Raw genomic sequence first — 27,726 nt, 5'->3', positions numbered from 1 at the left:
GCTCAGGAAAGACAGAGGAGGGCGCAGCGACAGAGCCGCAGGAGGGAACAGGGTGAGAGAGTGAAGATGCCCTACTCCCGAGACTAGTGACCAAGGGCCTCTTCGGGGTCCCACCAGCATTGGGGTGTCTGTCTGGGTGGATGCAGCTTGCTCTTTGCCACACAGGCCCTTGTGTATGATGACTGGACATCTCCGGCCTCCCTGACATGGTCAGCCCCTCCTCCCTCCTGCCAGCCTTCGTCCCATCCCCTTGATAGTGCAGGACGCCCCTCAGTGCCGCCTCGGAGGGGCAGGAGGCTGGGAAGCCAGACCGACCCAGCTCTGAAGCTGCAGAAAGCGTCCTTCCTGCCCCTACTTCCCACAAGGCTCGCTTGTCCCCAGAATCCATTCCTAGAGAAGGAACGAGGCGGCCAAGAGCCTGGCCCCAGGAGCAGGACTGGCACCTCCTTGGAGCCGGCCAACAGCAGGTTCAGTTCCACATTTGGCCCTTAATTACCTTTCCAGTTCTTGGTTATTAATGATCCTGGGCACTGAGCGGAGAGCAGCCTGGACCTCGTGCGCCCTCTCGGCCCCACCTGCTGCTGCCTCCCACCCAGAGCTGTGCTCAGACCCCCGAGGCCAGGCGAGAAGGGGTCAGGCTGGTGGTCAGCAGTTAACCCTCTCACCACCAGTGGCTGCCACCAACGTCAAGCTCCCTTCCAGGTGCTGGCCTCGCACTCACCTGGACTCGTACCCGCCGCCTGAGACAGAGCCCGATCTGGACCTGGATCCATGAAACACCGGAGGGCACAGAACAGGAGACTGATAGCAACGGACCCGCCACCCACCCTGGGGGTGTCAGGCTCCCCAGCCAAGAATGGGAGGCATTAGCAATACCCCACGCGCTACCGTTTCCGCTCTCAGAACCACACAGAACGTGGCCAGGTTTCGCGGCCCAGTCCCAGCAGTGGAGCCTCGAGTCTGACGAGGGGACGTGAGGAGCTGCATGGATAAGGGCACTGGGCAGGGGCTGCTCACGGTGCTGGCATCCAGCTGTCCTCCCCGGCCTCCTCCCCACTCCGTGGGGCTAATTTCTGCCCTGCCTCACTGAACTTGAACTTGTCGAGAATGGCCAGGCCTCAGGCTTTAAATGCTCTGCAGTTAAGGGGCCTGATGGCAACAATCACGCTCACGGGTTTGGGTTCGTGGAATGAATGGAAGAACGAGGGCCTGCTCGCTCGCGTCACGGTCATTGTGGGAGCTAAATGGAACCGCAGATGTGGAAACATTGCGAATTGCAAGCGAGAGCCATCAGGTCCAGGGCTAATGACATGTGACAGAGAAAGGAGGGGGGAGCAGGACTGAGGCTGTGGGCCGATTCTCTGACCTCCTTCCCGAGGAGTCCCGGTGCCAGCGAGGCTGAGCCGTGCCCAACCTGGGAAGCCCCTATGCCAGGCCTCCAGAACCAGCAGGCGGTGCGGAGCCCTGCACCCCATCATGGGGAGAACGCCAGCAGCCCCACCACAGACCTCCCTCTCCGTCTCCACCACGACACTGTCAGGCTCCCAGACCGGCTCCTGGCAGGAAGGACACCCACGGCCCCTGGCAGCAGCCTCTCTTAAAGGAAACGGCGGGAGAAACTCCATCCATCACTGCCGGAGCCCCGTGCGGAGCACATGGGTCACATCTGGCACCGGGGTGGGTGGGCCTGGCTCTGAATACCAAGTGGCTCTGCCCCTGGAGCCTCTCTCAGCCTCTCCTCCCAGATACTCGCCCAGAGGGAGCTCCCGGCTGCTCTAGACAGATACCCTTCCTGGGATACTCCCATGATGCTCCTAGTGTCCAAAGGATGCAGAATGAGGAAGCCAGGACCAGTGGGTTGTAAAAGGTTTGTTTAATGTCCCAACGCTCTGAGAAAACTCCAGCCAGTGGGGCCAAGGGGCAGAACAGCCCTGCCCCATCCCCGAGTTCCAGCCTCCGTGCTCCCACACCAAGCCCCCTCCTCCCGCAGCCAAGACCAGGACTGGCTGACAGCAGGAAGGGCGACCCCTGCTGCTCCCTGACTCCAGGTCCTGGGGAAGGTTTGGGCACGATGAGGGGACAGCGAGAACCGAGCCCACACTAGGACCTGAGGCTGCTGAGGTCACTCAACTGACCACGGAGGACATTGTCGCTGGGCTCCATGGCCAGGATTTCATGGCACAAGTCAGAAAAGCCCAAGCCTGCCCGCCCCTCACGCTGGCAGTGCCACGTGGAGGACCCAGCTGACCAAGAGCCAGAGCAGGCGACACCTCACACTTCTGACTCCAAGCTGTTGATCCGCCTCCAGGTGCAAGGTCCCAGGAAGCCCTGCGTCCCGCAAGCCGCCCTGCTGACCTCTCCCGGCCCCGCACTGTCCCTGTAGCCTGTACTCAGCCCCAGGGTCCTGCTCCTGTGCCCTGGAGGCCCCCAGACCCCAGCGAGCCAGGGGCCATGACTGGCACAGGGTGGGAGATGAGGGCAGACAGCCCTCCAGCAAAGCGGCAGGTGGGCATGGGCGTAGAGGCAGGCGTGCTGTCTGTGGGGCCAGGCGGGGACCCCTGCCCACGCGCGGTCCTGACAGGCCTCCCTGTAGGACGGCAGCCACATCGACTGCGCCTGCGCCCAGCGCCCGCAGGCCGGGCGGGCGCACCTGGCGGACAGCGCGCTGGGCCCCGCGAAGGCCTCGCCAACCGAGCTGGGCAGGGAAGCGTGGCGCGCGCGGGGGCCCCGGGCCCAGGCGGCGTGAAGCAGGGCCTCCCTCCGGGCCAGCTGCTCTGGCCCGAGCAGGGGCCGATCCTCCGGCTCCGGGGAATCCGGGAAGAGCGGGAGGAAGGGGCGTCCCGACCGGTCTGCTCGAGGGAAGGAGCTGTAGTGGCAGCGCTCGGGCGACAGGGGGCGCTCCGGGAGCGCTCGCCGCTCGGAGGCCGAGAGGTGCCGCCCGCAGCGCCGGGTCCGCACCGGCCACCGCACCTCCCAGGCGGGCCGGCTCGACACCCGGGAGCCGTCGGGCAGGGGCGGCCTTGGCGTCGGGGGGCGGCCCAGCAGCTGCGGGGTCCTGCGCCCCAGCGCGGCGCGGCCGCTACCTCTGGAGCCCGGGTCGGGGGGCCGGCGGGGGGTGGGCGGCCGAGGGCCCGGGCAGGCGGGAGTCAGGGGCGCGCGGCGGCTGCCCCATTTCTCAATGGTGCGCGTGGCGCGGTCCAGGGAGCTACTCACGCCAGCCGTGGTCACCATGTCGCGCGCCGCCTGCAGCATCTTGAGCACACTGGCCTGCGCGGAGCTGGCGGAGGGGTCGGGGCTGGGCGGCCGCGCGGGGCTGGCCAGGCTCTGCACCCCGCTGAAGCAGCTGTAGATGCCCTGGGCGGGGGCGGGAGACCCGCTGTGAGCGCGCCCTCCTCTCCGGGGGGCCCTCTCCCCGTCTGAGGCACCAGCCCAGGCACCTCTAAGTCCTAGGAAGCAACCTGCACTTGTTAAGCGCCCCCCAGTGCCAGGCACTGTGCTCCTGTGAGATTACCCAGGACTCTCTGCGGCTCCAAGCCCCTTTTAAAGCCGCCGGCCGGAAGGCGCGGGCCGGAAGGCGCGGAGGGGTCCCGCGGAGGAGCCTGGCCGCAGAGTGCTGCCTGCCTGCGGGCGCAGCTCTGCTTCCCTGGGGCTGTGATGCCGCAGGCCAGGCCACCTCGGGGACCCTCCGTTTTTACATCTGTGAGTGGGGGCCGTGGCTACCTCTGACTTCTCTGGGTCGGTGCCCCTAATGCTGGTGCTGTCTAGGGCGGGGCGGTACCCACCCTGCTGAAGGCCAGCAGGAAGTCCAGCCGGGATGTGTTGGGCACCGAGTGGCGCAGCTTCCAGTAGACCAGGTGCTCCCACGCAAACACCAGCAAGGCCAGCCCCATGGCCACGAGCAGCATGTAGAAGACGCCCGCCATGTTGTCGATGTCCAGCTTGCTGCTCATCACCTCGTTCTTCTCGTTCTGGCAGATCCCCGAGAGCCACACCGTCTCCAGCTTCTGGGTCTCCCCTGGGCGGGGGCACACCTAGCTCAGGAGGGACCCTCCCAATGCTCACCCACGTCTTGAGCAAGAAGGGTTTGGAGCCAGGGTGCCAGCCCTTGAAGGACCACATGGATAGGGCCAGGCAGGCACAGGATGAGGGGTCGGGGTGTCAACAAGCAGGATAAAGGACAGCACAGAGGGGGCTGAGTGGGCAGTGCCAGCCTTTGACATCCCCGCCCCACTCAGGCCTAGTAAAAGCTTGCTGGCTGGGTACATGTTATCATTCATTTATTCATCGAACACTTGTTGGCCCCTACATGCCAGGCATGGAGCTGGGCACACAGACAAAAGACCTGGGCCCCCAGGAAACCACAAACACCTCCGTGGTCCCTTCTCTCGCTGCTCCCTGGTCCTGACGGGAAATCAGACCATTCGTTATCTAATAGGGTTGGACTCTGAACTCAAAGCTCTCTCTGGGTTTGGCGGGGGCAGGTTCAGCTGGCCTCCTCACACGTGTGAGCCCTGGTGCCAAGGCCAGCTGGGCCTCGACTCGGACGAGGCAGGCCCTTGGCTCGACCCAGGTCATCTCCAGATGGAAAAGGAAAGTTCAGCCACCCCCAACCCCACTGTGGCCTGAGCTCCTTCCTGTCTTCCCGCCCTCCAGGGACTCCCCAACCCTATTGCCCACTCCCTCCCGGCAAAGCCATCTCTTCCCCAGGTCTCCCTCCAGTCCCTCCAAATCCCGCCCCTTCCCTCGCCCCCCCCCCCCCACACACACACACACACACACTGCCCTAATCTCTCAACCCAGAGCCTTCTCCCTGTCCACAGGCCCTGGGGGCTCGAGAACGGTGGTGATGCTGACCAGCCATTGAACAGCCAACCTGCCCAGCCTCAGCGGCCCACCCTGAACCCCCCAGCCCCCAGCGGCAGCAGCACCCACCATCCCCCAGGAACTGCAGGAGCGCCAGGTCGATGGCTCGCTTCCAGTGGGACTCCTTCTGCATGGCGATGCCATAGCCGGTGGTGGCAAAGACCTTGCCGGAGCCAATGGTGACCAGCTTGCAGCCCTCATCCTTGCCCGCCATGTAGTTGAGGACAGCGGCATCATAGATGAAGGCGTCCAGCTTCCTAGGGACAGGCGGAGCCCTCAGGCAGGGATCATGTGGGGCCAGCACCCAGGAGGGATGGATGGCCAGAGCCTTCTCTGCTTCCCCTGGGTCCAGGATGGAGAGAAGAGCCCCTCCCACAGCTTGGGGACCCCACCCACCCTCCTTCTCAGAGAGGCCAGGGGACTCTTTACCCCCAGAGGACACCCCCTCTCTGCCCAGCCCTTCTTGCCCCTAAGACCCTAAGAAGGTCATAACCTCCACCTCAGGGCAAGGCCGCACCCTGGTCAGCACCACAGCTGCACATCTGGACCACCTGAGGGCGTCCATTTTTTTTGTTTTGTTTTTTTGTTTTTTTGTTTTGTTTTTTAGGGCGTCCATTTTTGTTTCCAGCTTCACTCTGCCCTAAGACCTCACCGCCTGCCCCCAAGAGTCCTACAGGACAGCCCAGCCTCACTGTCCCCAACGTGGGTCTCGCAGGCAGGGACGGAGCAGGCCAGGGGAGACGAGGGGAGAGACAGAGGTGAGCTCAGGGCTGAGGACCCACCCCATCTTGAGGCTGGTGAGCGCATCCTCCACGGAGCGCTGGTTGAACTTGACCATGTGGGTGTGCATGTCCCGGTAGTTGCTGCGAATATTGCGCTCCGTGCTGCCGTTGGGCACTGTGCCGAAGCGAAAGGGTGGGTACTGATCTTGAGGCCGCTGAAACTGCGGGCAGAGGGCGGCCGCCATCAGTGACCCTCCCCCGAACCTTCCAGGCACCACCTCCCCCACCCCCCAGTCCCAGCCCCATCGTCTGCACTTGAGCAGAATGGTCTTAGATTCTGCTCAGGCCACTTCGGTGGGGAAACTGAGGCCAGGATAAAGAGAGACTTGCCCAAGGCCACTTTGTCAGTGGACCTGAGCCATCTCTCCCCTGCCTCCCACCCACCCCCCCACTAGGCTCCCCAGCTCCTTCCTGCTCTGGCCTCCACGTCACCTTCTACCAACTCTGTCCTGTGTCCCACCCAAGGCCTGCCCCTGCCCCAGGCATCCCCCGCCCCCCGCTGGCCGTGGCCCCAGAACCTTCTTGTCACTGAGGCCGGACACTGTGTCAATGTACTGCTCCTGGATCATGAAGGCGGCCAAGTTGGCGGTGTAGCTGGCCAGGAAGATGACGGCGAAGAAGGCCCAGACCAGGACCATGATCTTGCTGGTGGTGCCCCGGGGGTTCTCAATGGGCACCGAGTTGTTGAAGACCAGTGCCCACAGCAGCCACACGGACTTGCCAATGGTGAAGGATGGGCCCCCGGACTCTGGGGGTGAGAGGGTGGGCACTGGGACTTCTTGCCCAGCACAGAGGGGCCAGGTCTCAGCCCACCCGACTCCACAGATAGCTCCTGTCCCCCCTCTATCTTGGGTGGGGACCCCCTCCCTGGCCATCCCCACCCCAGGGCAAGTCAGCCCACCCCTCTGAGATGCTCCGGCCCCGCTCCCTCCTCCCAGGCCGCATGTGAGCTTACTCTTGCCGCTGGTGAGGTTCTGGTTGTAGCTGACGGGGCTGAAGTACTCGAACATGAAGACGGTGAGGGCCACCACGGTGAGGCACATGACGAACATCATCACCCACACCGAGGGGCTGTAGGGCTCTGGAACCGAGGAGGCGGCTCAGCGGCCTAGGCGCTGGCCCTCCCCCCACAGCCCAGAGCACGGGGTGGACAAGTGGGACCCCATGGTCAAGGCAGGTTCCGGCAGCCCCGAGGCCTGAGCAGAGCCCCAGGAGAGACCCCACCCCCAAGGGAGGTCAGGCTCTCCCTCCTTCTTGGTCTCCCATCCCAGCTGCCCTGGAACAGGGCCCCATCACCCCCCTCCCAGGACACCTCCCTTTGACTTCACACGGCCCCTGGCTCCCCTCCCCCGTCCTCCCCCCACTTCCTTTCAGGAAAAGGTCTATCCCCACGCTCCTTCCCGTCCCCTCTCATCCCCCTGCCTGCAACTGCCTTCACCTGTACCCCCTTCCCGCCCCCCCAGCCTCAGCCCAGGAAGCCACATCGGCAAACCCAAGGAACTGCTCCGTCCTCCTCACCACCCTCTGCGCCAGCCAGCCCCACTGCCCACACTCCTGCTCTGGAGCTCCCCTCCCTGGCCCCACTCGGATGAGCTGGCTGCTCTCCCAGGGCCTCCTCGGAGGTCACGTCTCACTCCTCCTCCTGACACGGAAGCCAAGGCCCGCGGAGCTGGGAGACCGGCCTGAGGCCCCTGACAAATCCTGCCAGTGCCCCTGACGAGAAGCCATTGCTGCCATGAGCATCTGCTCCTTTGGTGCGATGCCTGTCTATGAAGGGGCAGAGGTACCCCGCTCAGAGAGGTTCAGCGACTTGCCCAAGGCCACACAGCAGGAAGGGGCAGAGCTGGGATTCCCTCCTCTGCTCCTGGCCGAGGGGCTCCCCTGTCCTCCCGGCTCTCTGTCAACCCCACACCGCAAGTCGCAGCTGACCTCCCCACGGGGCGCTCTGGGACGGCCGGGGCTGTAGCTGCCTCCCCGCGCCCAGCGTGGCGCCCGCACAGGGGCTGCCCCACAAATGCCGATGTCCTAGTCAAGTCAGCAACTAGCACCACTTCCCACGCCCTGGGGTTTCTCCCACGCCCCAAGGAGCTTCTCCCACGCCTTAAGGAGCTTCTCCCACGCCCCAAGGAGCTTCTCCCACGCCCCAAGGAGCTTCTCCCACGCCCCAAGGAGCTTCTCCCACACCCCAAGGAGCTTCTCCCTGTTCTGCTGTCCCAGCCCACTGAGCGGTCCTGAAGCCAGCCTGCCTTCTGGCTTTCCTGTCCCTCATCTGAGGCCACCCTTCATCCCACTCCCCTCCAGCCCCCACCCCTGCACCACACGCAGGCTCAGGGGCACCGAGGCTGCTGTGTTTGCCCCGGAGGGCCCACCCCCCACTCCTCCTCTTACTCCTCATCTCCACGCAAGCTCCGCACAGCCACCGAGTGGGCCCCTCTGCCCCAGCGCCATCCCCGCCCGCCCGAGCGCACCCAGGAAGGCTGACGGGGACACAGTGCCATTGCTTCGAGCCACCATCACGCTGATGCCCGTCTCCACGAAGGGCACCGAGAAGTCCACGATCTCGGAGCGCTCCTCGTTGATGGTGAGGGAGCCGATGGCCATGTCTGCCCGCTTGTAGTACACCTGGGGCCATGGGGAGGCGGGGCTCCCACACTGGAGCTCTAGCCCCAGCCTCCTCCGCCCCCCCCCCCCCCGCCCCAGCACCACCAGCCGAGTCAGTTCCCACCTGGGGCCCTCGGAGCTCCGCTTTCAGGGCTCACCACCCCAGGGGGCTTCATCGGTGACAGCCCGGTCCCCCCTGCCAGCTGGGAGACCCTAGGGAGCTGGGCCGGGGTCCCACCCTCGAGGATCCCCACACAGGAGCAAGCCCCCTAGGAGCAGCTGGGTGGCTGAGCGGGGGTGGGGCCTGGGCAGCAGGGCTGGGGGGCAGCTCAGGTGGACCCCGGGGCAGGCCTACCTCGCCGATCATGCCGTTCCACACGCCGCGCACCCTCTTGCCATGCTTGCCATTGGTCACCAGGTACAGGTCGTAGGAGAACTTGACCACCTTGGCCAGCTTCTTGAGGATGTCGATGCAGAAGCCCTTACAGCAGAGCTTGGTGTAGGGGGCTGTGTCCCCGCTGCTGCCACCGAGAGCGCCAGGAGTCAGAGCCAGCAGCGCCTCCCCGCCTGGCCCTCCACACCGAGCCTCCCGTGAGTTCTCACGGACCTGAAGGTGTGGTTGCTTTGCCTGCGGCAGGGCACGGTGTTGGGCACACAGCCGCCTGTGCCAGCGTCGGGGCTCTCCACAATGACGAAGGGCCGCTCTTCCAGCGTGGCCACGGTCAGGTGCCGGCTGTCCACCACGGGCTGCAGGGACGCACTGTAGCGAGGCCACACTGGGTACTTCATGTGGAGGACGCCGTGGTCCCAGCGCCCCACCTGCAGAGGGTGACGGCCTCAGCCCGGGACCTCCAGCCCTAGGACTCCCACCCTCCGTGAGGCCTCTGGTGGGGCCGCCAGGGCCTCGAATCCCTGTCCCTCACCTAGAGATGCTTGGAGCAGGACCGAGCAGGGCCTGGGCGGGACATTGCTCAACAGGAGGGTCAGGGCAAGGGGCTGGGCATGGGCCACAGGGAGGGCTCCCTGCAGCCTCCTCCCGCTCCAGTCCCTGCGCTTTCCCGTCCCGCCTCCACACTGCTGCCGGCGCCCAGCACCTGCCTAGAGCCACACCTGGGTCTGTCACTCATTTGCCACACTCACTTTCCTGACCTTAGTATAAAGTCCTTAACCCATCACCCCACTCTTCTTCTCATCATGTAAAGATGCCCAAACCCTCCTGCTCCTGTGTCTACACCAGGTTAGTATCTCTTCCCTTCCTGGTGGGCTCCTACTCACCCCTCCACAGCCCAGCCCAAATGTCCCAACTGCTGTGAAGCCTTCCCCAGTTTCCTCCTTTGAAGGCAGAACTAATTCCTGCCTTTCTTCTCTACTCCCATAATGCTTTGCACACATCTCTACTTAAGCCCCGATCTCCCCAAATCCTATTTGTTTACGTGTCAGCCGGGCCAGCACAGCTGTGGGTTACTCCTCCCACAGGGGCAGGGCTATGTGATAAGGTGGCAGGTAAGTTCTGCAGTGGGGGGGGGGGGGGGCCCAGGGTGTGTGGGAGCCCAGAGCTGAGGGGCCTCACCCAACCTGGGGACCCGGAAGGCTTCCCCGTGGAGATGTTTCAGCTGAGACCTGGGGATGAAGGCCTGGGTGAGGGACAGAAGGGACTCTGCTCAGCTGTGGGCACAAGAGGGGGTGGGGACAACGTGAGAGGAAACGGAGGGCCCTGGGCTCACCCCCTTCTCACCATCTCCCAGAGGCGGTGCCGGTTGAGGGCGATCACGACCATGGTGGGCTGGACCAGGTACCCACCGGGGCTGAAGGCGAAGTCCCGGCCCTCCCAGGTGACGTTCAGTAGGTGCCTGCAAGCGGGAGAGAAGCCGGGCATTCCCTTAGCCCTGCCCGCAGCCCCGCTCAGGTTCTGACACCCCCACTTCCCCCCCATCTGCCTCACCACCTGACAACAGGGAGCATTTATGGTGTCTTCTTCTGTTTCCCTGTATTGACCGCCACCATTCTCATCGCACCCTGGTAACTTGGTCCCAGGCACCCAGCCAGTGGGAGGTGTGGCCAGCGAGACCAAGCTCATTGCCGCCCAGGTCCCCTGGAGCGCGCACCCCATGCCCTGGGCAGGTGCCCACCTGTGGAAGGCCTCCCGGGCAGGGCTCACAGGCCCGGGGTGGCCGCGGCAGTCCTCAGCCGGGGCGGGCAGGGCGCCGTGCTGGCGCCGGTAGCCGTGGGCGCCGAGGGCCAGGATGGCCACGCCGTCGCGGACCTTCTGGCGCAGGCTGAGGCGCCAGCTCTCGGTGACCACGCTGATGAGGCCCACGGGGAAGACGGCCGGGGGCGCGTCGGTGCTGCCCAGAGCCAGGCTGGGCACCAGCCACACGTGCCCGGGCCCCACCAGGCCGGCGTGCGCCGCCTCTTCGAAGAGCACCTCGGCCTCCTCGCGCGAACAGTAGGCCACCAGCACCGGGGCGTCGATCTGGCGCAGCAGGCGCTGGGTGTGCGCGCGCGTCCCGCCGGGGCCCAGCTCCAGGGTGAGCACGTCCAGCAGCCGCCAGCCCAGGTAGCTGGCGTCGGCGACGGCGCGCACGCCCTCGAGGAAGAGCGCGTGGCCCGGGTGCAGGCTGGTGATCACGGCGAACGCGCTCCAGTCGTACTCCTCCAGCACCTTGAACAGCACCTGCAGCTGCTGCTCCAGGGACACGCCCAGCTGCAGGAAGGCGGAGCCCGGCTCCTGAGGGCGGGAGGGGCGGGGCCTGAGGCGGGACGGGCGGAGCGAGCCGAGTCCCGCCCCGAGCCCGCGCCCCAACTTCGGCTCCCTCGGTCAGCCCTTAGATGTCTTTGCGCTGAGTCCGGGGAGGCCCTGCCCCGCAAAACCTCCCTCCCGCCCCACACGTGGTTCCTAACCACGGCCGCCCATTAGATCACCTGGAGAGTTTTTTAAACGCTCTTGCCCGCGTCACCTGGGAGCTCGTTGGAAATGCACATTCTGGGGCGCCTCGCACACCTGCTGGATCAGAACCTCTGGGGCGGGGCCAGGGAATCTGTATTTCAACAAGCTCTTCAGGGGACTGTCGAGCCCCCTGACCAACTGAATCGGAATCGCGGAGTTGGGGCGCTGGCTTGAGTGTCTTTCTAAGGAACTCAAGAAAGTTCCTTAGAAAGGAACTGGGCTGAGAGCTGATATCGGGCCCAAAGGTCACTGGGAAAGGACCAGCCTCCACGGAGCCCTGGGGATGAGGACAATCCTCCTCCTCCACCTCCGCCACCACCAGTGTCCAGGGCACCGCAGGCTCCAGCCCGGGCCGTGCAAACCACGGCTCTAAGGCTAATGCTAACCACTCCCTAACGGAGGGCTCCCTGCGGCCACCGCGGCCCCTCCAATCTTTAAAAAGAAAATTTGGGAAAATTCTACAGAACAGGTAACCCAGTTCTTTCAACAAACAAGTCAAGGGGAAAAAGCGAGAGACTCGGAAGTCATAGGACCAATTCCACATGGGAACCTAACTTGGCTCCTGATGCAAGCAAACAAACAAACAAAAATTAGCTTCCATGGCATTTATGAGCCGGGGGTAGGGGGGAGGATTTGAACAATGGCTGGCTATCTGACGATGTTGAGGAATTTTTATTATTTTCTAGATGTGATAATAGATGGCGGTTTCTTTTAAAGCCCTTCTCTAGCAGAGATACACACGGAAATCTTTATGGATGGGATAATAGGGCTTGTGGGCTTTGCTTCAATGACAGCAGAGGGCAGCCTGGGTGGGGGTAAGGATGGGCAGGGTCAGTCAGGGGTGGATGGGGTACATGCGGTCAATATACTCTGCTACCTGTACGTGTGCTCAAGACGCTCCATAATAAAAATAATCAGCCCTAACTGGTTTGGCTCAGTGGATAGAGCATCGGCCTGCGGACTGAAGGGTCCCAGGTTCGATTCCGATCAAGGGCATGTACCTTGGTTGCGGGCACATCCCCAGCAGGGGGTGTGCAGGAGGCAGCTGATCGATGTTTCTCTCTCATCGATGTTTCTAACTGTCTATTCCTCCCTTCCTCTCTGTAAAAAAATCAATAAAATATATTTTTAAAAAAATAAAAATAAATAAAATAAAAATAATCATAAAGACAGGCAACTCAGGTCAGTCTCCCCTGGACACATTCCTTGGCTCCCCACTTAGGGCAAAACCCAAATGTCCTCCCACGGGGTCGGACTCCACCTCCCTTTCCAGGCTTCTCCCTGTTCTTCACCTCGGGGTGTTCCTGCCGCCTGCCTCTGCCTGGGACACTCCCTGCCATCCGCCACACCCACACAGCATGCCACTGCCCTCCTCCTTCAGGTCTCAGCTTCCATATCCTTTCTTAAGAGACCTTCTCTGACCAACCCCCTACCCAGATGGGCCCCGCTGACGCCCCTGTGGTGTCCTGTGTTTTTCCTCCAGAACACTTATGCTACTGTGACTGCAGATGAATGTGTCTAGAAATTTCTCCCCACAGGATGTAATCTCTTTGAGGGCATGCCTCCCCTCCCCATGCTTCAGACAGTGGTGGCCGCTGCATGCTCTCTCCTGCAGGTGCATCTCCTCGGTCCGGTGCCCAGCCCGGTCCTCCACCCCTGAGTCTAGAGCCGGCCAAGGAAGGTCAGAGAAGCAGAGAGAAGATAGGCGGGGCTGCCAGCGCAGCCAGAGGTGGGCTTGCCACCTGCCCACAGCTCATCCAGACAACATGTGAAAGCAGCCCAGAATGGTTATCTTCTAGAACATTCATTCCCACAGCCTTCTCCTCCCTCGCCATGTCACACCCTTGGTCTGCATCTCCCTGCCCGTCCCACCCTATTCCAACTTCCCAAGGCCTAAGTCTCTCCCCGGCTCAGACTCAGCCATGCTCCCCCAGCCCCAGCCTGGCTCCAGGCCCAAGGGACGAGGGGACAGGAGTTTGAATGGGCACCTTGGGGGTGAGGACCACAGCAGAGCCCCCACTGATGCTGAGGATGGGCACGTGAGTCTGGGAGGAGATGAAGTCGAGGATCTGGGCCACGGCCTCAGTGCCCACGTTGTCCTCAAAGACGATGCCATGGACGCGAGCCGCACCCAGGAGCGCACAGATCTGGGTGAGGAGGCTGCTGGGGTTGGTGTTGTTGACCGCCACGGTGAGTGGCTGGATCTCCAAGGGCAGGTCCAGGAAGCTCTGGGGGGTGAGGCGAGTCCGGGCCTGGGCCTGGGGCGGCCCCGAGCTGCCAAATACTACAGCCACCGTCACAGCCTGCTCGCCCTGCCCCAGGCCCAGCCCTGCCCAGGCACCGAGGAGTGAGGTGAGCAGCAGGGCTGTCCCCAGGGCCCCACCCATATCCACGGGCGTGTCCTGCAGAGAGATCAGGAGAGGCACGGGGTCGGGGGGCGGGGGGCGGAGAGGCACAGAACAAAAAGATGAACAGACAGACAGGAGGTGACGGCAGAATCAAAGGGACAGACATACAGAGGATAGAAGAGAAGAGGGAAAACCCCTCCACAAAGAGAGGCGGAGAGAGGCGGACAGACAGACACAGACAGACAAAGAGAAAGAGGCAGAGATTAGCTGAGCCTCCCCAGGGCAGCGCCGAAGGCAGGGGCTGGGAAGAACATGAGCCACGGGGCGTGCTCATGACTCCCATTCAGCTGTTGAACAGCACGCTGGCTAGAAAGCCAGACCTTTGGAAACTTGTCCAGCTGGGTTCTGCCCGAGCAAGGTTTGGTGTCCAAGGGCATGGATTTGAGTCGAACAGACCCGAGTTCAAGTCCCAGTTCTGCCGCTTACTAGCTGGGTGATCTTGGGGAAGTTGCTCACCCCCTCTGAGCCACATTCCATTGCCTACAATAATCACAGGATCTACTTCACAGCCGTGTGAGGGCCACCCACTGTGATCAGCATCCTTATCCTGTAGGTGACAGCCCTCGGCCGGGTGAAGAAAGGCAGCTCTTGTGACACTCTGCCCCCTCCCCCCAACCCCCGCTACATTCTCCATTATAAACTGAATCTAACACCCCCAGGGGCCTTGCTCTGTGTGGCCCTGCCTGGCACAGAGCCCCCTCCTCCTGCACTGGCCATCCCTACCCTTCCCCCATGGCCTCCATCAGCGGCAGCTCTTCCACAGCAGAGTGTGACCCCACCGGCCTGTGCAGGGCTGGGGTCGGTGTCTAACACACGAGCTGCTTCCCAGGCCACCACTGCTATGCAGGACCTTTTAAGCCTGACCCCAGAGCCTGCCGTGTACACCTGCTACATGAATGTCATTGCTTTGGGTTGGGACCAAGAGCCAAGCCAGTGAGTGGCGCCCACTGACGTAGCTCTCCCTCCCAGCTGGCCATCGGCCATAGCTTTGCAGCCCTCTCCATCTTCATCACATCCCCAGCAGAACTTCTGAACAGGGGAACGCCGAAGGGCGACCAGGGCGGGCCTGCTTGCATCTCCGAGAAGAGGATTTGGGGCTGGGAGAGAATACTGCATGCATTTCGGAGCCCTTGAGATCTCGCCCGTGTATGGTTTCCTAGTACATTGTCAGCCTGGAGACACAGTGAGTCTGGGAAGGGTACCTAAGCGTGCCATGCCACGCCACACTCGGCCACCACCCATCAGGGATTGCAGGTTACACCTGCAAAGGACCCTGTCATGCCCACTGTGCCCACACCACCAGTCTCCACAGGCTGCCCACCCTCTGGGAAGCACTAAGCAACCCCCCCCACAGAGACGTGCTGACCAGTACAGCAGCCACCTCCCCTAGGACTTGGGCACTAGAAATGCGGCTCGTCCACATGGGGGTGCCACAAGTGCGAAATACACACTGGAGATTGAAGACGTAGTAAGAAAAAAAGAAAGTAAAATATCTCACTAATCATTTTATGTTGCATTACATTAATACCATTTTAGATGCATTGAGTTAAATAAAATATACTATTAAAATTAAATTCGCCTGTTTCTTCTTACTTTTTCTAAGGCGACTACTAGAAATCTTTAAATTACACATGCAGCTCTCATGTTCTCTCCTGTGGACAGCATGCCCCAGGCTCTCAGCTCCCGGGCCCGACCCAGGGACGCTCTCTGATGGGAATGTGTCTTCTGGGATTGGAGCGGAGGAGCAGAGGAAGTTGAGGCAGGCTATGCCTCTCACCAGGAGTGCTCACAGAGACCCGGGAGGGAGGCGACCCGGGCAGGCCAATCTCTGAGCTTCCAATAGCTATGGGAAGATTCCAGGAGATTGTCACCACGAGGCACCCAGCCACTGCAGGACAGGAGGGTTGGACCCCAGCCCTGGCCAATCCCACCTGCCACTCGCCTTCCCCTGGCCTCTCACCTCTCCACCCCCATCCGCCCACCCTGCCAGCCCACTGGCCATGACACCCCTCCTCAAACAGCACAGGGCCTTCCTAACGTCCACAGATGAAGTCCAGACATCTGGGCCCCACGGACAGCTCGCCATACACCCTGACCACTTGCCCTCCCCTCCATGGACCCCACTCTCCTGCCAGCCCCCACAGGGGGCCTTGCTCTGCTGCCCCCGCAGGCTGTTCTCCACGACAGAATTCCAGAATCGCCAGAGCCCAACCTCGGTCCCTCTGCCACTTGGCACCAGCCTTAGTCCATCCAGGCTCCGTCACGGGGTGAGAAGACCTAGGGTCTGTGCGGGGCTCTAGGCCAGGTGCACTGCCTCCCACCCCTCCCCCACTTCTGGGGTTGGGGAGCAGCAGGCTCTGCGTCTGAGATGGCTCCTGTCATTTGCCCCTGGCAGGCACTGCCCCTCAGTCTCGCCCCAACCCCACGGTGGACTGTTGTCTTAGAAAGCTCTGCCCACCCCCTTGCGGCCCATTCCTTTCACAAACGCAGAAGTTAATGTTTGATGAACATGGACCCCCTAAATGGCCCGGGGGAGGACTCTTCCCCCCACCCTCTACCCCAGCTCCCGCAATCTCTGGCAAGCTCCGAACACGGACCTGTGCGTGCGCGCCTACACACACACACACGCACACACGCACGCACACACCCCGGCACTGAGGGCTGCCCGCTGCGGGGTCAGGAGCCCACCAGCTGCGCTGCTTCCCGAGCGGAGGGACCTCAACTACTGGAGGATCCACTGCCCTTCCTGCGGGCGGCCTCAGCTCTGCCGTCGGGTTTCCCTCCCTCCCTTTTGCGGAGCCCAAACCCGAACCCAGGAGGCAGGGGAGAAGGCGGCCCCTCGGTCCTGGCCCCCCTGGTTCCCGCACGAAGGTCTTCCTCCTCCCACCTGCTTCCGCGTCCCGTCCCCCCCCCCCCCCCCCGCTGCCCCGCGCCCCGCCCTTCGGCAGGAATCTCTTACACTGGGGCTGTGAAGTTCGGGGTATTTTTAGGCCGGCGACAAATAATTCACAGGGAACGTGGCATCAGGCTCCCCCCCGCGGAGGAGGGGGCTCGAGCGGCGAGAGCCACCGTCACTCGCGGCTCAAGGACACGCGATGCAGCGGTAGCCAGAAGTCCCATCGGGCTAGCAGGGGTGGGAACCAGCGTGGACACTGCGGTGAGCACAGGGCCCGGCGGAATTCCCGCTTCACTCACCCCGCAGGACCTTCGGATGGGTCGGGGGACGCACCTTGGGGATCTTCTGTCTGCTGGAAGCCTGGGCCTTCGCACGTCCCTGGCCCTGCCCACCTAGCCTAGCCAGGACCCGCCTTCCGCAGAGGCTCGGGCTTCCCTTCCCCGTCGGGGATCAGGGTCGTAGCCTCGGGGGACAGAGCCACCTGCTGGTGCGGTAGCCAAGGCCAGCGCCACGGGCTTCCGGCTCTCCCAGGGCCTCTGCGTCCACCGTTTCTCTCTCGTCCTCGGAGCCTGGGTCCGTGGGGCGCAGGGTCAGCATTTGGGAAGATCCCACCACCCCCTAAAGCCCGCGCTGATTCGCCGGGGTCAGAGGAGGAAGCTCACGCCCGCCTAGGAGAGGAAGAAGGAGCGGGGTGGGCCAGGGGGCGCTGAGGCGCTCAGAGCGGTGAAGGGAGGGGGTGAAGGCAGACGCGCTCTGCAAGTGCTCAGTGGACCTCCGGGAGCTGGAGGGCGGGCGCCTGGAGTCATCCACAGCCCCCCCTCCCCCCCGTCTTCCCTGCTTCCTACCCGCTCCAGCCCACCCCGCGCTGACCCAGCCGCGGTCCCTGCTCACGGCTCCGCTCCCTGCCCCAGCGGCTTCCAGCAGCAACAGTTGGGGGTTCCGCAGCCCAGACTCTCGCGTCCCCGCACCGGCCCACCCCCCGCGCTGTCGCAGCGCCAGGCGAAGGAGCTGGAGGGAGGGCTAGGCGACCCCGGAGAAGAACGTCTTGGGCGCCTCGCCCGCGTCCTTCCCTCAAGTCCTCCGCGCGCCTGTCACCTCGGCCTCTCTTCCTCGCCTCCTCTCCTCCCGCCTGAGTCCAGAGCCCAGGCCTGGTCCCGAGGGTCCCGTTCCCTCGGCCGCCTCCTTCTCTGGCTCCCTGCATCGGCCCAATTCCCCGTGTGTCCCGCGTCTGCCTCCACCGTCCTTGCCCGCGCGGCCCCCGAGACCAGCCCCAAGTTGGCGAAGTTTGCGCCCCTGACTCTCCTCCTGCCACTCACCGGAGGGAAGGGGCCCTGCGCCCGCGCTCAGAGCCGCGCCGGCTGCCTTCCGCGCGGTGCACCTCCCGGTGCCTCGGCTCCGCGCTGGAGCTCAGAGCTCGGCGAGCGCCGGAGCCCAGGAGCGCCGGCCGGTACCTTGGCGCGGCGGCGGGCTGGGCTACGCTGGGCCCGCCCCCGCCCACGCCCCCGTGCCCCTCTGGCCGGCCCTGTCCCAGGCTGGGTGCGCGCCGCGCCTCGGGCTCCCGGGGCTCGCCAGCCGGCTGTGGCCGAGCGAGCGCTCACCCAGGCCCGCGCCTCCGCCCCGCCCCCTGGACCCGCGCTCCTCCACCCCCTCCTTGCTGCCCGCGCGCCATCGCCTGGATCCCTTCGCCCCTCTTCAGGACTGTGTCTCCAGACTGAGGCTAGAAATCAAGGCGGCCTCGGAGAAAACACCAGCCCGGAGCCCTGGGTTCGAGCCCGCAGCTCACTAGCTGTGCGACCTTGGGCCAGTTAATTTCGAAGATCCCTCAGTCTACAAAGCGAGGCCAGCACCTTGGGGACTGGCATTTAGACGGTGAACATGCTTTGTAAATTGTAAACTGCAAAGCGCTACGGAGATTTCAGTGCTGTCGGCTTGTGGACCTGGCTGGAAACTGACATGGCAGGGAAGGCTCTGGGAACAGAGCAGGGGACCCACAAGCTGCTGCCCAGTCCCCTCACTCCCATTTTTCTCTTTTCTCGTTTTGGTTGTACCGGTAGCTGACCAGTGTGACCAGCAGAGCAGGCAGGCCCGGGTGCCAGGGTGCCTGGTGTGTGGGCAGAAGGCAGGCAGGCCACAGCAGCAGGGCCAGGGAGAGAAAGGGAGGGTTCTAGCCAGGCCTGGCTACCAAACCCACCTCCAGCCCCCGGAGGCCCCAGAGCAGGGAGCTGGCTCTGCAGCGCCACCTGGGGGCTGGAGGGGAGCTGCGGCTGGAAGGTGACCCCAGGCCCCAGAAGAAATCACAGGCACATCAACCATTGGCTCTCCGTGGCAGCTGTTTTATTTTCAGCATATTCTGGACCTGGTGACCCACACAGTCCAGCAGGAGAGGTGGGAGGGAGCGAGGTCAGCCTGCACCTGCACCCAGCCCTAACTGAGGCTATCTCCTCGCTGAGAGTTAAACCCACGCTGGCAAGGGTGACCTTCTGGCAGGAGGGAGTGCTCATTGGTCCCTGGAAAAGAGGCAGCCAAGGCCCTGGGCCAGGGCGGGCAGGGGGTGCAGCTGTGTGCAGAGTCCTGCTCAGACCGACCCTGGCCCCTCTCCTCTGCACAGCACTCCCCTCCCTGCCGGGCTGGGATCTGGGCTCAGCGCCCCAGCAGCCGAAGCATCTCCTGAGGATCCAGCAGCTTTTCCCTGGGCTTCCCCGTACCCTGGCCCCGGGACACCTCCTGGGCATCCAGCTTCTCCCAGTCCGAGAACGAGATGGGCCGGACCCCTGAGGCAGAGGGAAGGGAGTCACTGCCCCACCCCTTCCTCCATCCCAGCCCAGAGCACCCCCTCCCAATGCAAAGGCCCAGGCCGCCCACCCCACTCCCAGCGGTTCACCAGGGGCCCAGACCTCGGCTGCTGAGCAGGGCCTGGATGGCCGCATAGCCAGGCCTGGGGCCAGACGGCAGCAGCCCGGCCTTCAGGTCTTGCAGCAGGGTCTGGCTGGTGAGGAAGCTGTCGGTCATGGTGGTGGCGATGACGCCCGTGGGCCCCCGCTTCACCCAGCCACTGCAGTAGAGGCCTGGGGGGGGAGGTGTAATGAAGGGGTAAAGCAAGGGCTGGTGGCTGGACACTTGTGTACATATATGTCCGACACCCCAAGTCCTCCCAGCAGCCTCAGCAGGTGGGCCCGCTGTGGCCACAGGCCCATCTCCAAACCCGGCACTGAGTGCAGGGCCTTGCCCAGACAGGCCTCCGTCAGGAAATGGAACAACTTAAGAGCATACATAGGTGGGCACCGAGCTAGACTGGGAGCTTCCCCAGGGCCAGGAGGAGGAGGGGCTGCTTCCAGGGCCCAGACCCCCGGGCTTGGCTCAGAGCCGTCTCCCAGTGCGTGTCCCTGGATGAGTGAATGAATGTGAACGGCCCCGGAGACAGCAGCCTCCCTGTCCCCCACCACAGTGTGGTGCCTAGCCTTCTTGCACCCTCTCACCTGGCACATCCACAACCCGGCCCTCCGTATTGGGGATGACCCCAAGTTTGGGGTCAAAGGGCACACTGGGGTCAATGGGGCGGCTCTTATACCCAACGCTGCTCAGCACCAGCCCACAAGGGAGGTCCTCCGTGTCGCCAGTGGGCACTGCCCAGGCGGTCTCGCCGACACCCTGTTGGGGAGAGTGTGGGCAACACCCGGCTGAGGTGAGGAGACTTGAGAACAGGGGTGTCTTTGGGTAACAGGAAACTCACCTCCAGTCTGGTGACCGCCAGGCGGATGCCTGCCACCCGCTGCCTGTCTGGTGAGGGCAGCACCTGCTGGGGGCTTCGGAAAAAACGGAGACCCCAGGCTCGGGAGGCCTCTGCCCGGCGGGCAGCCTCCTCCCCCTCCGGCTTCCCTGTGGCTGTTCGAAGCATCAGCTCCGTCAGCCGCTTCCTGGGGCGGGGCATCTCTGTCAGCAACACAGAGCATCTCAGGGCTGTCCCTGGGGTACAGCCCTCTCCCCAAATGCCCTCCCCAAGCCCTTGTTGACCTCCTAGACCATCCCCTCCCTGGTGAGCTGGGGGGTCAGGCCAGGGCCCTCACCCTTCATTCTGTCCTGGAGGCCCAAGAAATCCGCAGGATCCAAAATGGGTCGGGTTCCTGGTAACTGAATCATCTCTCTAAGCTCCTTGGGGGTGGGGGTGGGGTGGGGGTGGGAAGTGGTGAGGAGGTCAGGCCCAGAGCACTATCCACTCCTGAGCACACCCCAAAGCCCAGGCCAGGTAGGGGACACCCTCCCCCCGTCCCCGTCTGGCTCCCCTCTTCGACCCTGGGCAGCAGCATTCCAAAGGGCTCTGCCCTGCTCCCCCTCCCAAGGGAAGACCATCTTCTTAGGGCCCAGACCCCTCTCTCTCGGGCCCCAGCACCTTAATGGTGAAAGCCACTTGCAGGGGTCCACGTCGGCCCACTATCCACACCGTCTTCACCCGGCTCTGCCTCAGGATCCCCAGGGAAGCCTCGGTGATGTCCGTTTTCTGGCACAAAAGGAGAGGAAAGCCTTAAATTCATCCAACACTAAGCCTCTCCACTTCCTCATGTCCCTACCCAGAGCCGGAGAGAGGGGCCAGCTGGAAAGTGGAAAGTGAACCTCTGCCCCCACCTGGTGGCCATATGGAGCACTGCCGCCAATTCTGCAAATGGCTCCAACTAGTAGCAAACCGGGTGCATGCTCTCAACACGTTTACCCTGTGCAGGGCACCATGCAAGGGGCAGCGGGAGGGAGGTGCTAATGGTGCACAAAAGAGACATAGTGCCGGCCCTCCCAGAGCTCCTGCTCTGATGGAGGAAGAGTTACTTATCAAAGGCTCACTGATGAAAAATGTAAAATGAAAGAGGTCACATGCTGTGCCACAGTAGACAAGTCTGTGAGAGGGAGCATAAGGCTTCCTGAAGGGACAATTGAGCAAGAACTAAAAGATTAACCAGCAGGAGGTGAGCGGAGAGGGTTCCTCGTGGGGGAGTGGTATGTGCAAAGGTCCTGAGGCACACCGAACACTTTTTTTTTTAAGGCCCATGTAGCTAGAGTGCTGAAAGTAAAGGAGAAGCTGTATGAGAGGAAGCTCCCGGCTGCCTTTCAGGAGGCCGCTGCCTGGCGCCAAGGGGAAAGGCACTGAGCCCAGCGTGGAGGGATGAGTCCTGAGCCCGCAGAAGGGACTTCCTCTCCTCAGCGTGGCCTCCCCCGCCTCTCCCGCCCCTAACCTGCCCACTCACCTCCAGCTGCTCAGGTGGGGTCAGCAGGATCCGGGCCACGTCCAGAGCCACGTTCCCCTGCCCCAGAATCACGGCCGTGTCGCAGCTCAGGTCCGGTGCCAGCTGGAGGGGAGAGGTCTGGATGGGGTGTCCCTAGCCTTGGCTCTAGTTGGGCTCCCCCACCCTGGAGAAATCCACACCATCTGAGCCTCCACTCAGGCCCCCCACCCCACCTGGCCCCACCCCTCTCTTCCACGGTTGACCTCCCACCTCACCAGCCTGATGTCTCTCCTCTCATCTCCCGGGAGCCTTCCAGTCCTCGACCCTGGCTCCTTCTTCCCCCAGCTCCGGCATCTGAGAGCGCCCCCGCCCCGGCTGAGAGGCAGCAGGAGTGCTCCCCAAACTCACCTCCCGGTTCTCAGGAAGCCCATTGTACCAGCCCACAAAGGCCCGGGCCGAGAACACGCCAGGAAGCTCCTCGCCGGGGATTCCCAGGGCCCGATGGTCCTCTGCTCCGTAGCTCTGAGGGAAGACCCAGGGCCCTCAGCGCCAGCCACGGGGCCAGACAGCCCACCAGCCTCCTCAGCTTCCTCTCTGGCCCACCCCCCCCAACCCTGCCCTGCCCTGGGCCTCACCCCTGCCTTCCATCCCTCAGCCTCCACCTCCTGCTGCTGCCCTGCCCCCGGCTCCCTCCCCCGCCACGCGCACTCACCAGCACCACAGCGTGGTAGGCCCCCTGCAGCTCTGGCACGGTCACGTCCCTGCCCACAACCACGTTGCCGTGGAAGGCACAGCGGTCAGAGAGGGCCGTCTGGGTAAAGGTGTGGATGACATTCTGCCAGGCCCCGGAGTGGGAGGGGTTAGAGGATGTGGCAGCTCCAGGGACCATGCTTGTGCCACCCTCGCCCCACAATGTCCCCAGGATGGGATCTCGGTGCGTCTGGGGTCATTCCATGCAGCCAGGGAGCGTCCCTTCCCTCCTCGCCTTGACCAAAGTCTCCAAACCTGCCCTCCGTGCCCAGAGAGACCCACCTTCACCTCGGGGTGGTCGGGCGCCACGCCAAAGCGCACCAGGCCGAAGGGCACCAGCTGCTTTTCGTAGATGTCCACGCGGGCCTGGGCGTGGTGCTGCGGGAGGGCAGCAGGTGGTGGGCCGAGGGAGGCTGGGCCCCGCGGGTCCCCCCTTCCCGGACAGAGCAGTGGGCAGAGGACACAAGGAGGCCCCTGACTCCCCATCTGCCTAGAGAGCCACACGAGAGGAATGGGCCGCCGAGGTCAGGCCTCGAGGCCTGCCAGCCGAGGGGGGACGCAGAACTCGGCCACAGGAAGGTGGTGAGTGTTCCCTCCGCTGGAGGGGACCAGGGGAGCTGCCTCGGCTCCCTGGTCAGATGTTCCACGCGCCCCGCCTTAGAGCCTCGGCGCCCCGAGACATGCCCGGTCAGGCTGGAGGCCTGAGAGTCAGCCTTTGCAACGCACGCCTGCCTTCGCTCTCGTCTCCAGCCATCCTGTGGGAAAGGGGCCCAAGCTGGGCCTGGGGGGGCTGAGGGACAAAAAAGTGGCCCTCCTCTCGGCCTTGAAAAAAAACACCTCGCTCACACGCTGGTTCCGGGGCACCTAGAGGGGCTGTGGGAGGGCACAGTGTTGGGGGTCAGGCACCCACCAGCCATGTGACTGGCAAGTCCAGGATCTGCCCGTCTCTGTGAACCGGGACAGATACACCCCCGTCAGGGTGGGAAGCACCTGGAGGTCAGGGCAGTGAGGGACGCTGGGCCTCAGCAGGTTCGAAGTCAAGCCGTGTCCGAGGACACACGGCCCTGCCTCCCCCCCATCCTGGCTCCTGCTGTAACGCTCCCCACTCAACGGGACTCAGGCCAAAGGAGCTCCTGCCGCCAGGCACCCTCATCCCGACAAAGGCTCGTGCTCGCCTCCTCAGGTTTGCCCAAGTGCCCCTCTCCCTCCGCCCCATCGCCTGCACCCAATCCAGGCCGCCCGCCGCCCACCGCCCATCCGTGTTTCCTGACTCTCCCCGTCCGTGCCTGCCACGGGTGGCCCCTGACCCACCTCCTTCAAACCCCGCTGATGTGGTCCCCAGGGAGAGCTGGCTTTGGAGTCAAGAGCCACGGGGACCCCAGCCCTCTTTGGCTCCCTACCTTCTCTATACAACAGGGCATGGCTCCTGGCGTGAGGCAAGGCCTGACCGCGGTGAGTGTGCAACCCGCCAAAGCTAGCATTACTATTACTGTTGCTGTTGCCAGTCACGGCCTCGCCCATGAATCTTCCCTGGCTGCCCACTGCCACAGGTCAAAGTTCAAACTGCTGAGCCTGGCGGACACCTTACACAACCCGACTTTATCTTCCATTCTTCCTGGCTGTGGCTCCTTCCCTCTAGGTCACACCGCTCTCTGCAAGGCCACCCCCACAAAGCTAAGTCCCCGGATGTGTTAGCCTGCATGGCCGACCTCGACTCCCAGGGAGCCGTCTCCTCCCTAACCTTGAAGTTCCCTCCTATCCCTCCAGCTGTTCTTTCTCAATTCCCTCTTCCTCTGCTCCCCGGCTTCTTCTTCTTTTTTAAAACATATTTTTATTGATTTCAGAGAGGAAGAGAGAGGGAGAGATAGAAACATCAATGATGAGAGAGAATCCATTGATCGGCTGCCTCCTGCACCGGCTGCCTCCTGCACGCCCCCTACTGGGGATCGAGCCCACAACCCAGGCATATGCCCTTGACTGGAATTGAACCTGGGACTCTTCAGTCCACACGCCAATGCTTCTATCCACTGAGCCAAACCAGCTAAGGCATCCCCCTTCTTCTTTTTTATTTTTATCAGATCTGTCCCCTTCTAACAGAAACTTTCTCTGAGGTTCTTCTAATCTGGGACCCCCAGTCCCCTCTAGGCACACATCCCCTGGGGAAGGTTCATCGGCTCCCACCTGTGACCTCAAATTCCGTGGACCTGATGATATTCCACTCTCTCCCTCCTGCCCAGAGCCCCCCACAAGCTCCAAACCTGAGAGCCCTGGACTCACCCCAGACACCTCAAATCCATTCGATCCCAACCCACTCCCTTTCCCCCAAACCTCTCCCTCTGCTCCTGTACTCCCTTCCATACATACGCCCGGAGCCCAGACCTGGGGCTCCTCTACTCTATCCACTGGGTTCCCCCACCCTCCCCTCTTCCTCCCCACTGCCACATAGCAGTCCCCCACTCCTCCCAGCCACCAGCCCTGCCTCCCCACCCCACTGCAGGCAGAGAGAGCTCCAAATAAAAAACGGGGTGCTGGCAGTCCCTCCCCTAAAACCCTTCAGTGAAGGCACCACCGTGGCAGCGAGCACCAGATTGCCCGGGGTGTTTAAAACCGTTGACTCCCTAGCCCTAACCGGTTTGGCTCAGTGGATAGAGCGTCAGCCTGTGGACTGAAGGGTCCCAGGTTCGATTCCGGTCAAGGGCACGTACCTTGGTTGCGGGCACATCCCCAGTGGGGGGTGTGCAGGAGGCAGCTGATTGATGTTTCTCTCTCATTGATGTTTCTAACTCTATATCCCTCTCCCTTCTTCTCTGTAAAAAATCAATAAAATATATTTTAAATAAATAAATTAATTAAATAAAACCGTTGACTCCTGTGCTCAATGTCTAAACCTGCAGAGAATTTTTATAAAAATGTGTTTGAGCCCTAACCGGTTTGGCTCAGTGGATAGAGCATCGGCCTGCGGACTGAAAGGTCCCGGGTTCGATTCCAGTCAAGGGCATGTACCTTGGTTGCGGGCACATCCCCAGTAGGGAGTGTGCAAGAGGCAGCTGATAGATGTTTCTCTCCCATCGATGTTTCTAACTCTCTATCCCTCTCCCTTCCTCTCTGTAACAAATCAATAAAATACATTTTTTTTTAAAAAATGTGTTTGAGCCAAAACTGATGACAATTGCCACAGTTTGATTAGGCCTGAGCTAGGCCCAGGAATGTGCATTTTAATACGGGGCTGTGCGGAGGGAGAGGGTGGGCAGCACCAAGATAAGCAGTCCGAGTCCAAGCCTGGCTGGTGGCTTCCGAGCCCCAGGATCTGGGCCCATCTACCTCAGGCCTCACTATGGTTCCCCCTCCCTCCCACCATGGTCCAAGGGCTGGCAAAGTCTCAAGGGTAATGAGTAACCTTGGGGCCCTGCCCACCAAGGCCAATACGGTAAGCCTTGAGACCCTGGCCTTTGGGGGAGGGGAGGGGGGTGCAGAGCAGGCTGAAAGAACAGCATGGGGAGACAGGGGTCAAGGGTGAGGAGAGCACAAGGAAGTGGATGAAGTTCCAGGAGACCCTGAGAAGAGGGGGCAGAGCCTCGAGATGCAGGATACTGGGGGCAGAGTGCAGACAGAGAAGAAAGGGAAGGCGAGGGGCAGGATCAATTCATCCTGCAGGTCTGCATCAGCTCCCTGGAGGGCCCACCACCTGCCACTGACCATCGACCATCACTCATGAGGCACAAACACTTCCCTCATAGCTGAGGACCTAGAGTGGGGAGCCCTGGATGGAGGTGACAAAGTATGTAGAAAGTGTCCTGTCTAGATGAGCTGGGGGCCCCTTCCCCATCAGGGATCCAGAAGTGCTTTTACAACCCAAAAGGGTGGGGCTTGCCCCTGAGATTAGAGCAGCAAGTGAATGGGTGAGGGGACCAGAGGGGCGTGGCTTACCTTTAGCAGGTGTTGGGCAGTGTAGAAGCCAGCCGGGCCACTGCCCACCACACAGATCTGGGGGGGTTGCTCCTGCGTGGAGAACTGCCGGCGGGAGCCTGGGGATGGGGGAGGGGAGGTCAGAACAACACTCGCGCCCACTCCCAAACCAACTTCAGTGTTAAACACAAGGGGGGCTTCCCTCCTTTCTGTCAAGGCTTTGCTGTTTGTAGGGTTCCTTATTTCATCCGAGCCTCAAAGGCCGTGTCTTCATTCAGAACCCCACATTCCACGCATGAACTTACTATGTCGCAGAAGATGACCTACTCAACAACCTCCCCACCCACGCACCCCTGAAGTTGCGCTGCACAGTACTCCATTTTTCTTACGGGGTTACCCACGCAGCTAGAATGTCACATCCTTCCAACGGACCCCGTTTCATCCCAATCTCTCCCCGTGGATCTTCCCACAGTGCTCCAATTATCTCTCTAATCTTCCCTCCATAGAACCTACATTCCCCAATAGACCGCCTCATTCCTATCGACCCGTTTCGCCTCAGACTTCTCTCTTGCCCTACAGACCTCCATATCACCCTCATTCACCCCTTCTCCCACCTGTGGAATCATGGTCTCCCCCTTTCACCTTTGTTGACCCTCGTCTCACCCTAGGCACCTCACCCCACAGGCTCCCATCTGCCCCCGTACACCACCCCATCTTGTCCCTGTGAGTGGACGCCTCCAGTCTCGCCCCCGTCTCCTCTCTCGTCCCTCTCCAGCTCTGCCCCAGTCGGGCTCCAACCCCTCCACTTGGCGCTCGCAGGCCTTCCTCCCCGCGTTCCCATCCAGTCCCAGGGGTGCCCAGCTCCTACTCGGAGTGCTCCCGGCGGGAGGCGGCCGGGTCCGAGGCCATGCCGACCAGTGCCACCAGCGCCAGCAGCGGGGAGCCATGGCTGGGACTTGCACTCAGCCTGCGGAACTAATGCCGATGACCGCCCCGCTCCGCGCCGGGCGCGGGCTTCGACCTGGCCCCGCCCTGACCCCGCCTACAGGTGCCGCCCGCCCCAAACCCCGCCTCCCACGCTCTGGGAAAGCACAGCGTTGCTGCTCCACCCCCATGCCGGAAAGAATCCCGCCCCCAAAGGAGAAGCCCGCCCTTGGATCCACCCCCTTCTGCTGAAGGCCCGCCCCCAAGACTTCCGGTCCCTGCGTGACTTAATAAATTGCTCCCCAATCTTCACACTCTCTCCCGTTATCTGAAGTCCGGAGTTAAAAAAGAGCAAATGCCCATCGCTGTTTCAATCCCTCTTGAAGAAGGGAACCAATTAGAGAGGAGTTTACTTAGCCTCTCGTCGCTGGCTGATGAC

The 27,726-nt window shown here is 62.6% G+C and overlaps 2 protein-coding genes across 9 annotated transcripts; both read right to left on the bottom strand.

Moving 5' to 3' along the window:
• Positions 1-1,793: 1,793 nt before the first annotated feature.
• GRIN2C (glutamate ionotropic receptor NMDA type subunit 2C) lies at positions 1,794-18,024 on the bottom strand. Of its 7 annotated transcripts, none has more exons than XM_080680841.1 (13): positions 17,814-18,024; positions 13,182-13,595; positions 10,376-10,974; positions 9,982-10,096; positions 8,854-9,065; positions 8,602-8,767; positions 8,114-8,267; positions 6,601-6,726; positions 6,164-6,393; positions 5,646-5,806; positions 4,933-5,120; positions 3,783-4,015; positions 1,794-3,354 (listed from the first exon to the last, which is right to left on the bottom strand). In XM_080680841.1, the coding sequence occupies exons 2-13, from the start codon at positions 13,578-13,580 to the stop codon at positions 2,272-2,274; spliced, it is 3,666 nt and encodes a 1,221-aa protein (XP_080536967.1). In that variant the 5' UTR covers positions 13,581-13,595; positions 17,814-18,024; the 3' UTR covers positions 1,794-2,271. The 7 variants fall into 7 exon arrangements, with proteins under 7 accessions (XP_080536967.1, XP_080536971.1, XP_080536966.1 ...); XM_080680845.1 differs by lacking the exon at positions 17,814-18,024 and adding an exon at positions 16,797-17,107 and having other exon boundaries at positions 5,646-5,800; XM_080680840.1 differs by lacking the exon at positions 17,814-18,024 and adding an exon at positions 16,797-17,105.
• A 786-nt stretch (positions 18,025-18,810) lies between these two features.
• Positions 18,811-27,413, bottom strand: FDXR (ferredoxin reductase). 2 transcript variants are annotated; one of them, XM_080678133.1, is made up of 12 exons: positions 27,232-27,413; positions 26,385-26,482; positions 22,740-22,835; positions 22,420-22,542; positions 22,116-22,229; positions 21,729-21,830; positions 20,885-20,992; positions 20,562-20,646; positions 20,228-20,427; positions 19,974-20,145; positions 19,392-19,562; positions 18,811-19,268 (listed from the first exon to the last, which is right to left on the bottom strand). In XM_080678133.1, the coding sequence occupies exons 1-12, from the start codon at positions 27,308-27,310 to the stop codon at positions 19,138-19,140; spliced, it is 1,479 nt and encodes a 492-aa protein (XP_080534259.1). In that variant the 5' UTR covers positions 27,311-27,413; the 3' UTR covers positions 18,811-19,137. The 2 variants fall into 2 exon arrangements, with proteins under 2 accessions (XP_080534259.1, XP_080534260.1); XM_080678134.1 differs by having other exon boundaries at positions 22,420-22,518; positions 27,232-27,407.
• Positions 27,414-27,726: the final 313 nt, after the last annotated feature.

This window comes from Plecotus auritus, assembly GCF_963455305.1.
Source record: "Plecotus auritus genome assembly, chromosome: 7".
In the NCBI taxonomy this organism is placed as follows: domain Eukaryota; kingdom Metazoa; phylum Chordata; class Mammalia; order Chiroptera; family Vespertilionidae; genus Plecotus; species Plecotus auritus.
This window is presented reverse-complemented; position numbering and strand designations above follow the sequence as displayed.

Bases quoted from the DNA above. Each gene is read 5' to 3' on its own strand.
- GRIN2C (XM_080680841.1), bottom strand. From the start codon at position 13,580: ATGGGTGGGGCCCTGGGGACAGCCCTGCTGCTCACCTCACTCCTCGGT. The intron at 9,066-9,981 runs GTGAGAAGGGGG...CACCCTCTGCAG, and splicing joins GGCACCGCCTCTGGGAGATG to GTGGGGCGCTGGGACCACGG. The intron at 3,355-3,782 runs GTGGGTACCGCC...GCCCCCGCCCAG, and splicing joins TCCTGCTGGCCTTCAGCAGG to GGCATCTACAGCTGCTTCAG.
- FDXR (XM_080678133.1), bottom strand. From the start codon at position 27,310: ATGGCTCCCCGCTGCTGGCGCTGGTGGCACTGGTCGGCATGGCCTCGG. The intron at 21,831-22,115 runs GTGAGTTTGGGG...TCTCCCCTCCAG, and splicing joins GGCTTCCTGAGAACCGGGAG to CTGGCACCGGACCTGAGCTG. The intron at 19,269-19,391 runs GTCTGGGCCCCT...CCTCTGCCTCAG, and splicing joins GGCCCTGCTCAGCAGCCGAG to GGGTCCGGCCCATCTCGTTC.